General features: G+C 40.2%; 1 protein-coding gene across 1 annotated transcript; it reads right to left on the reverse strand.

Moving 5' to 3' along the window:
• Positions 1 to 569: 569 nt before the first annotated feature.
• On the reverse strand, positions 570 to 6,277 carry LOC108118275 (serine/threonine-protein kinase haspin homolog). The gene is made up of 4 exons (XM_041819407.1): positions 6,129 to 6,277; positions 5,362 to 6,076; positions 3,286 to 3,483; positions 570 to 3,226 (listed from the first exon to the last, which is right to left on the reverse strand). Exons 1-4 carry the CDS (start codon positions 6,191 to 6,193, stop codon positions 3,185 to 3,187), a joined length of 1,020 nt encoding a protein of 339 aa, XP_041675341.1. The 5' UTR covers positions 6,194 to 6,277; the 3' UTR covers positions 570 to 3,184.
• Positions 6,278 to 11,162: the final 4,885 nt, after the last annotated feature.

Here is an 11,162-nt window from a genome sequence, read left to right on the forward strand (position 1 = left end):
ACGGAGTAGTAAGGTATGGTGTAATAATTCTTGTTTCGAAGTATTTCCTTAAAATCTCAGCATTTGTTCTCCGTTTCAATTCAAGAGATATTATCTTCGTATTGAGCCTTTGTGTAAAACTTCCATGAGGTTGAACTTGTATGTTGGTAAGGTGACAAGGAACTAATCTCGTGTTGATACGTTGACACGTACTAAAATAAAGTGTGTGCCACTGTCGTTTGTCTGCTTAAAGTTTTTTTCTACAGTTCTACAGTGGCGTACAGCTTATTTTGTGCATCCGTAGACTGAAAATTTAAATTTTTATTTTAATAGCTATCAATAAACTTCTTAAACATTATACCTCTAGCGACTCCACAGATGATAATTAACATATTTCATAAATTTCATAGCTAAAAATCATAAAGTGTGGGAACCAGCGCACTACCGTGAGGTACTCCAGCTTCTATAGTGTAGGCATCTGATGTTGTTGCTTTGCATCTCACCGAAAACGATCTTTCATATTGATAGGACTCGAGCACTTTATGGGTGTACTCTGGGAGTAGTGTATGATTTTATGCATGAGGCAGTCTGGTCAGACTCTGTCAAACGCTTGGGAGACGTTGAAGAATATCGCACTGCAGTATTCATGATTTTCGAAGGCCGCCTTTCAGCTGTTAACCTGCTGGATTGTTCAGGGTGGCCAATGAAAGATTTGCGTTTTAAATAGCCTTATAATTGCGGCATATGTATGTTCATATGGCTGACTCAACTGGCTTTACAATATCCCATTCGGTCGACCCAATTTTTAAACACATTTTCGATGGTATGGCACTCAATAGCCCTGATGGCGACATCAATCTCGTGCTTTAGGTCGTTAACCGTTTCTGAGTGGTTGGCGTAACTCTTATCCTTGACGGTACCCTACAAAAAATAGTCCAACGAGGTCAAATCGCAGTTGCGAGGCGGGGAGTTGTCATCGCCGTTTCGGCTGATAATGCTATTTTCGAACGTGTGCGGTAAGTACGTAGCGCCGTCCTGCTGGAACCATATGTCGCCTAATGTCTGCTTCTTCCATTCGGGGAAAGAAACAGTCTTCCAACATGCCGCGATAGCAGACACCATAACCGGTTACGGCAGCTCCTTCCTCGATTTTAAAGAAAACGGCCCAATGATGGCACCCGACTACACACCGCACCGAGTTGACGTCTACGGATTGTCATTGACACTTTCGGCCACCGCAGCGATATTTTCGACCGACCGAACTGGACGAGCACGTAAACGTTCTGTTTTATCCATCAACAATCAAGTCTTACGCACACGCTTTACAAAATTATCCACAAACTGCCTGGAAGGCGCTTTATTTTTTTCCCTAATTTTGACCCCCCGATTCGGTTTTTGCATTTTTAGTTGAAGACTCTCCACTTTGGAAGAAAGTTTTCAATATTTCCCAATTTTTTTCGAGCGTAAACTTAACCATTTCGCAAACCTTTTACACAATATCTGACACATTGACGATGATATTCGAAATTTCAAAGTCAAAATTATCGTTATCTATATGTACTAAGTCGTTCGCGAAAGCCAAATTGAAGTGCCGGAAAAAAAGGTTTGGTCTCTGAGGTAAGGTGTTGTTCGAGATAGAAGGCATTTTTCCAAGAGCTTTGAGAGACGTGAAACGTATTGGTCTATACGATGATGGATTAGTTTTATCTTTTCCAGCTTTCAGGATCATTATATTGATCGATCTTTTCTATTTTTGCGTTTAAGAGTTTGCAAATAGCCTCTATAGCACGGTTCGGCAGTTTCATTATCATATTTGGGGTTATTTGCTCTGCACGCGGAGCCTTTCCAGGTTTTAGTTGATCATTGATGATTTTGCCAATCTCAGTGGGTTGGAAGATTATTGGGTTCATCGCTGGCGCAGTGTTTGTTTGCAGTAGAGCGAACGAGTTAGTTGCAGGGTTGGGCTTGGGTTGGGTTTATGACCGGGCATAAACACTTCACTTCCCCACTACGGGCCTAATTGCCTGTATTTCTAATAGATATTTCTATGCATATTTTCTCTTTGGCATTGAAATTTTTCTACTGATCTGCGATCCAGTAGATTGGGCTATTAAGTTTGTGACAACATGTATTGTACTGTCTGCCTTTATGGGTCTCGATCTCCAGTGCGTATGTTTCGCGTTGTAGTCTCAAGCTGCTACAAATCGGTCCAGGAAGTTGTGCCTCCGAGATTGTAAAGGACGGTAAACTGCTGAAATAATTATATTTCCGCTGTGTAACTGTAAGTTTAACGATGTGGCTTCTATATAGTTTGTTGCAAAACTTTGGTGAAAATGGTGCTTGACGAGGTTGGTTTCTAATTAAAAATTCCGATTCCACCGCCGTCTGTTTGGTTCCATAGAAGATATACCCAGTGTGATCAAAATGGTTTTTATTTGGGAGGAGGGTTTCCGATAGGGTCACCCAGTCAATATCGTGGGTATTTACGAACTGCAGTTGCTACACTTCCTTAATGCAGAATCTTCTTTGTGTTCTGGGTATTCTTTTGTTTGTGTGTGGAGATCACCGCACACAACACAAACTGCACGTAGAGTGCAGTAGCTTTTGGTATGTCCACATTCCTGGCAATTCACGCATTGGACAGGGCCGAAGTTTCTCAATCTTGTAAATCTATTTATATATGTCGAACTGGTAGAAGAGATGCCTGATGTTTTGGATACTTTCAGCATGTTTTCCTTTTTGCTCTTTTGTGGGCCAAGCTTACGTTTTACTTGTATATACGGATCGATCCAGGTCTGTACAAGAGCACCTTTTGCCAGATCCGCCGTTTTTTGGAGAGGAACTGCAGAGCCGAGGCCAGCTTGCGGTGAAAGCATTGAGGGCATTGTGAGCTCCAAGATAGAGTAACTGAAGCCTCAGAAAGTGAACGTCTGCGGTCGCGGTCAAAAACACTACTTTTTGGCTATGGTGCGACTACAAAAAGTTCGCGTTGCTCCGAGCAACGGGTTGTATTCTTGCTTGCTAAGGTTGTGTTTCGCGGCTTTGACTCGTCGGTTTACCGGGTGCACTAGATATTGGATGTTAGATTTGCAGAGATTTGGGATTGCTGTAAGCATCCTTTCGCTATTAGGTTCATATTTTTTACAGAGCACTGGCGGAGCGATAAGAAAAACACGTCTGCACTGAGCAAAGTCACTTTTGTATATCAATACATAATATATGTAGAGTGCATTTTAGTGAATGCCAGCTGGTAGGAAAGAATGTTTTTTAAACCAGTCGACATAGGTGACAACCATGGTAACGTACCATATCGATCCCGTTGGGCCGATGAAGTTGACCAAAAAGCATCAGATTCTTTTCATAGTGGATGCCTTTTCTAACTACATATGGTTGTATCCCACACGAAGAATGTGCACGGGAAAACATTCCGTATATCCGGAAGCAGAAAACAAAAGGACGTGAGGATGGACGGTTACTCTGAGCAAAGGCAGTCGCCGCCAGAATCTCGTGAAAGACAATAAACATTATTATTAATTAAAGCCAGTGTTAAAATTTAAGATAAAATACATTTCATTAATGTATTTCTGAAAAGTAAATCTTTCGTGATGTTGATTATGAAGGTTTATGGACGTCGCTAACCCCTATCCCAAAAAATGTGGTATTAAATTAACGAATGTTTAAAAAACTAAAACTATCTGCAAATCGGATTATCTTAAATATTAAATAAAGAGATTCAACTTCAGATATGTATATATATTTATATACAGTCGGCACATAATTTATTCGTACACCCATGAGTTGCAAGTTTATTCCTTATTATCTCGAGAAATACGAAACGGAAATTAAAATGTAATATCTCAAATGAAAGATATACATTTCGAGCATATATTTTAAACATAAAACAAGAAGAAACGCTGTAGTCGAGTGTCGCGACTATAAGATACCCATTACGGTTTTACACAGTTTTAAAATATTCAATTTGCTTGTGGAAATTCCTAAAGCGCCACCTATTGTCGGAGAAATCATTTGGAGTAACTGATAGTGATGTCACTGCCCATATGAGCCCTTATAACCTAAATTTCTTCAAAAATAGCGAAATAATGTTCCGATTTGAGAGTTCTTTGGTAAATCGATAGAGATTGACAGAAATATGTTATATAAGATCAGACGAAGTCATTCGTAAGAATACTATAGACGCCACAGTTTTCAGCGGTTTATAGTCGCGGCACTCGACTAAAGCGTTTCCTCTTGTTTTTACTGTAATTGGACGAAATGGGACGGGGTTAAGATATACTCCTAAATTTTTGAAAAACTATAATGAAATTGGTAGAAATATTGTCAAGTCACCTCCCACAATGCAAAGAGTGATAAAAAAATATGTAAGCACTGGAGGAGCATAAAGTTGTAAACACACCATTATAAAATCCCAGAATAACATCTACAATTCTTTAAAAAAAATTTTTTTGCCCAACCCATCCGGAACACCTTGCTCAATGCTGGTATACATGGTAGAGTTGTTCGTAAAAAAACCCATTGATTTCTGATTATAACAAAAAATGCGTTTGGAGATCGCAAAAGAGCATGTAAGCAAGCCGGAATTATTTCAGGAGAACGTTATATTTATTAACAAATTAAAAATTTTGGACACGGCGGTTCTTTTAAAGTATGTCAAAAGGCAAATGGAGCCATGAAGGAAAAAACTTGATCCAAACTTTTAAGCACGTTGGCCAGAATGTGATGATTTATGGGTGTATAGCTGTAGGTGGAGTGGGTCGAATGGTCTTTATGGAAGATAAAATTAATAAATTTATGCATAAGGACATTTTAGGCCAAAATTTTATTCCAAGTGCCCTTAAACTGGGACAAAATCCAGCGTCTTTCGCATTTCAATAAGATAACGACCGGAAATATTTGTAGTATTAAGTGTAATAGTGGCTTTTATATCACTGCAAGGAGCAAAAACCGACTCTACAATCCCCAGATTTCAATCCAATAGAACATTTATGGGATATCCTCCAGAAAAGGACAACATATCCTCGAAGGAATCCTTAAAAACCGCATTAATAGATAAATGGGATTCAATTGATGCTGACAGACGAGCGACTATAAAAAGCATGTGTCGAGGTTTACAAGCTTCCATTAAGGCCAACGAAGGACCCACTAAACCCAGAAGTGGCCCAGACTGTGCCCTCTGGGCGCAATCGCCCAGAGCCCGCCCAGAAGTGGCCAACACGCGTATTAAAGAAATCGCCGACTCCGCACTCTGGGGACAATTCCACGGTTCCCGGCCAGAACACCCCCGCAGCGAACGATCGTCAGCAACCGGATACCCAATGCTGATCCGGCACCTTGTAAACCCATTTATACTATCCTTTACCTTACCTTGTGCATACTTGTGAATCCATTGGTACAATTTGTATTAGTTCCTTGAAGGCCGCTCATAATTTTTGTAATTATTATTTCTGGCATAATTTCACTAAAAGTTTTCTGCTTCTCTCCATTTATTTCAATATGTCCTTCGATTGGTATTATCTTTAATATTACATCTTCAGCGTTTTTTTTTGAAGTGTAACGAAACACTTCTCCGTATGTACCTTCACCGATCTTTACCGCATTCAACATTTTATACTGCGCATATGCAGTATTAAATGGATAGGGCTTGAATTGATCGCAATACCGTAAAACATCTTGTTCAAAAAACCGATCATTTTTAATTAAAGTTTTCAAAAAAAAAGATTTTCTTCCTTGCGTTATTAATCTCCGGCCTTTCCTGTAAGCCATATCTGGAGTTAGGATTCCGAAACATTCTGTTTTCTGCATCTTTTTTTTTCTCTCAGCATCTTCACGATTCCCGTTTGTACATATAATAGGATCAAGTATCATTGAGCTTTCGATTGGAGATAATGGACAATCAAATAATTCCGCAGCCGAGCTGCTATTGTAAGAAGTTGGTGAAGAACATTCCCAATTGCATTTTTTTTTTAAACAATTTTTGTAATTTTCCTCCAATATGCCTGTATCATATCTGCTGTTTTCTACGCTTGAGTCCATATTAAATGAAACTCTTAAGGTCTTTTTTGTTATTTTCAGATTCCTCCTAAAACAATAATATTAATTTAACTTCACTTTTCCTGCTAGTATAGACTTACGATGTATTTTCTATTAATTTATCGAAAGAGTCTTTCAACCTGTTCTCTTCTAAAGATTTTTCCATGCTTATATATAGCACCTATATTTTAAATTTAAAATTTTTTGAAATTTATTTCACTTATTTATCTTTAAGTTGCATATAAAAATGTATCGATCAATGCTAAGTCTGGTAGCATTGCCTGTTATATAATAGTCCCACAGAACACATTCTATAGTGAATTTAATGTTTTTTTTTTAAACTCAGAGTCATCACTATCTAACAGTATTAAATAAAAATTAAATAAAAATAATATAAAAAAACTGCTGAACCATGAGTTTACTAAAAAAAGGTTAAGATTTTGGTCAGATGTATTTAAATAAATAATAACAATGTAAGAGCGGATATAGGAGATATTTAATTTAAAGTACGGACCAATACAACAAATAAATAAAAATGCAGATATAAGTGTGATTTAAGCTTATGTAGACTGTATATACATAAGTGTACAAGTTATAAGCAAGCCTCGTGATTATAAAGCAAAGCAGTATTTAAAATTGACACTGCTTTTCCTAGATCACTAGCTTCTTTGCATTTAAATATATTTTTGTCGATGAAATTGTAATTTTGTTATTTTAATTTAGTTTTCCATTATTGCATTTGGAACGTTGCATTCGAATGTCTTTGGCGCCAAAATGCGAACTGCACACATACTAAGGTGCCTATCAGCATTCTGACTGTAATATTCGATGCTGAGACTGGCTTAAACTGAATTTTATTGCGAACGGCAAAGCATTTTTTGTTTATATGGTTCTTTTGGAATCTTTATATTCTTTTGCTTCAATAACCAATGCGCAACACGTCTGATTTCGATTACACAAAGATATAACAAGTTTTCACCACATTCGAAAACGCTTATCGATCGCGAAAATTCTATAGTAAAGCAATGCAATCATTGTTATCATTGTTCAAAGTAATTAAAAGAAAGAAATGTTTCTTACATTTCAACATGTGTATATTTACATATTACTTACAAATTATTTACATGTTGGTTTTCTTTTTGTTTAAAATGAGGATCTAATCGACAACTGGCGATGTTAGCCGCGTGCGAGGAACACTTATAGGTGGTCAATCTTGACTGAAAACTCTTTCAGATTCACACGAAGATGCGGAAACGTAGTAATATTTTTTAGCTAACGTTTTCAACGCATCGCCATCTGTAATAATCTAAAATATAATTTATACAATTGAGAAAAATATGTGATTCAATAATTTATTACCTGCCAGTACGCAAGAGGGCTGGCTACCTTTTTCAAAATGCTGTTTCAGCGCACGAAAATGGTTAGCCTGCATATCAGTGCAGCGGGCAAGCTAAAGTGCAATGAGCTGAAGAATGTGTGCGGAGTGGCCAATATGAACCTTCCGATGCAGAGCTTGCGTCGAGAAGATTTGAAGTCAGGGAAGGCGAATGCGCGCCTGCCTGTGAAGCTGTACAAAAACGCGACGTCAAGGATCCTAATTGAACTGGATCATGCGCATCTAGGAATACCCCTCAGAACCAGAAGCTGTGGATCTGGAGGACCATATGTGGAAAGACGAGTTCACCGCTTCTAGAGAAGATGCTCAGTGATTACTTCGAGATCTAGAATTTCGCAGTCAGTCGCAGCTGGCGGAGTGAAGCCGGCGCCGTCAGCCGCAGATGGCGGTTCACCATTTCTACGAGGACCAGAAGAGAGCTGGCCGTGATTGAGAGAGTATTGGATTCCCCCGACGTCAGGTGAAGAGATGAAATATGAGTTTGCCCTAGTCACGGCGAGCTTCATATTTGTACAGATATTTTCGAGCTACAAAGGGTTGATTAGGTGCACGGCATGGGTGCTCAAATTTTTTTGGCGATGCCGTGGACTACGTTGTGATCGAGAGGTCCACAGGCTGACGTCGATGGAGTGCGGTGAGGCAGAGCGTGCATTGATAAGGCAATCGCAGCGAGAAGCGTTTGCTGAGGACAGCCATCTCCATACTTCGACGAGGTCGGAGTAATGCGGGCCAGCGGAAGCATCGACGACGCGATGTGCGTGCAATACTGCGCGCGTCGGCCGATCACACTGTGTCACAAGGAGGCACTGGCTCGATTGCATTCTACGGAGGGCGCGACCAGAGCAGCCCGAGATGGGAAGTCTTTGCGAAGTGTTTGAGCGAACCCAGCTAAGGGTGGCGCCTGGGAAGGGATGGTGTAGTGCGTGAAGAAGGTGCTGGCGCACACGAAGGAGATCGCGCCTAAGGAGCACGTAATGGACAATCTGTTGATTGAGGCGAAGAGCATAGTGAACTCTCGTCCGCTCACTCACACCCAACGATTTGCTGAAGGGAGTGCCCGATATTCCGGACCTTCCCAAAGATGACGGACAGGAGTCTGGAAAATGCAGTACCAGGAAGCAGTGGCGCAGTACTTACCAACACTTGTTAGCAGGGAGAGATTATGAAAGCACGTCTAGCCTATTCGTCGGTGATGACGAGCTTAAAATTGGGTACACTAAGCTTCGAGTTCAATTTCCTTTGATCAAACATCGGACCAGGCTATAATAGCCCCTCAACATAAGAACACTAAGATCAAGGAGGATCTAGCGTTTCTGGGGCCTACACTAAACTGGGCCTTAGCATCAACGTAACTATATTACTATTATTATAGTCGCGGAACGGATGAGGTAGTCTGATAAGTATCGATAGTCAGTCAGTCAGAGGAGATGCTGCAGTAAGTCAAGTATATATTAAGTTAAGGCTATTTTTAAGTTATATTTCCCCAACAATTACATTACTTCTCTTTCAAGGCGAACGGTTGTGTTTTTAGCTTTTGCATGTTCTCGAGCGATTTAATTTATTTATTTTTTTTTTGCAAACGTTTATCTACTTTAAAAATCTGTCTTCGATTCCGCGTCGTAATTGCATAAAACATTTATTGCAAGCAAATTACAACAATTATAGTCTGTATTCTAACATGTTTTTACTTTACATTGTGCTATTAGTAACGGAACTTTAACCGCTTACCTCTCCAGCACAATATCTGTAGATCTCTTTTCTGCATCTCCCATCGGCTTGTAGCTCTCGAAAACACACTCTCTCTCCCTCTCTTATACAACTCTTATAACGCCTCTCTCTCGCTAACACTCTCTCGCTTACTCGATTGCCCCTAACTGTTTCTCTCAAACTCCCTTTCTTCTTCCCTATAATATTTTTCTGGCACAGTGGTTTACATTTTACTAATTATTTGCCAAAATGTCCGATATTATCTGTTGTATTAAAAAATGCAATAAAATTGTGTCGGTTGACCAAGTAAGCGTCCACTGTTGGCTGAGTGATAACATTGCGCACTCCAAGTGTGCAGGGTATAAGTCAGCCACCATTCCGGATGCTTTGGGTCGTTCCGACTCTGGCTTACACTGCTGTTGTGACAGATGTCGTGAGGCCCAAAGGAAATTAGATCACTTATGCGGCAGACTAAGAATGTGTTCGGTCAGGTATTGGTTGCTTTTCGCTAACGACCTGTTTTCTGCGCTGGACACTCAGTTCCACAATTTACAACTAAGCGCAAAAAAACGACCCGTTTGCCGCCAGCTGTTACCGCCAGTAATGCGAATAACTCCCTTCTCCCTCCATCTGATGTTCAACAGTCTCCTTCATTGTCACCGCTGACGTCCACCACTCCAATCGTAACGACACCGGTTACAGCCCATATTATGGATCCCGAAAATATTGCTAAGGTGTGTAGGCATTTGTCCGATGAGCAGTCCGAGGTAGTCGCATTGGACCCTCCCGTGCCAAATGTTCTACAAGCCCAAAAGAATTTACCTTTGACTCACCAGAGGAACTTAGGGTCCGGTTTACCGGCACCCACTGGTAGCGTGGGTAAACCACCCGCCCCGCCAAAGCCCTTGATTGGTATTCCTCTAGAGAAACGCATTTTTGTTTCCCGGCTTTCGCCTGATTCGTCCGAATGGGACATCTTAGCTTTCATTCAAGCAAAACTTAAAGTCGATATTAGGGTGGAAAATATCACTAAGTATAAGTATTCTTACGCTAGGAACGTGGCATCTTTCAAGATCCGTGTTCCTCCGATGGCTTTTGACGATATCTGTTCGACCAATTTCTGGCCGCAATATATTTTTGTTCCAGAACATCAGCTTAAAAATAAAAAGAAGAAAAAAAGTCGCCCTTTAGGAGTAAATCTTTCACAAGTAAACGCTCCTGCCAACCTAAAAAACTAACATCATCCATTATTCTTTCCTACCAGAACACAAGAGGCTTACGAGATATTCTTAATTCTGAAGTTTTCCCCAGTAGGTACACAATATATAGGCTTGACCAATCCGTCGGAAATGTTGGTGGAGTCCTAATTTCTGTGGACTCTAATCTCGTTTCCGAGGTGATAAATCTTCAAACTGGAGACTTAGAATTTGTCACAGTAAAAATTTCATTCTCTAGGTTAAATTTGTGTATCACTTGCTCTTATATTCCGCCTAAGTCCGATTCCTTGACATATGAGCGGCACCTAGCAGCCATTCAGTCTGTCTTCTCAATGTTATCGGACAGGGATCATCTGGTGGTGTTGGGTGACTTCAACTTACCCCAGGTGGCTTGTTCCATGAACGATAACACCTTAGCTTTAACACCTACGTTGCATCACGACTTTACTGCTGGCATGTTAGACGTGTCACTGGCTCAAATTAATCATATAGGGAATTCTTGAGGTCGTTTGCTCGATCTGTGCTTCTTCTCTGATACGGACGCCGTATCCATATACAGAGCTCCACCTTTCACACACCCTGAAGATCCTTATCATCCAACATTAGATCTTTCGATCGATATGGGGCTATGTACTAAGCCTAAGAACAATTACACTGATAAGAATATTCGATGTTTTCGTAAAGGCGACTTAAAAAAATTAATAACTTTATTTCAGAATTTGTCTGGTCCGATTTTTACGCATGTACAATAAACCTATTTTTTGATCACTTTGTTCCGTTGCGGTATCCGGCTATGGCGGATAAACCCCCTTGCT

The sequence above is a fragment of the Drosophila eugracilis genome, unplaced genomic scaffold, assembly GCF_018153835.1.
Source record: "Drosophila eugracilis isolate 14026-0451.02 unplaced genomic scaffold, ASM1815383v1 contig_1434, whole genome shotgun sequence".
Classification (NCBI taxonomy): domain Eukaryota; kingdom Metazoa; phylum Arthropoda; class Insecta; order Diptera; family Drosophilidae; genus Drosophila; species Drosophila eugracilis.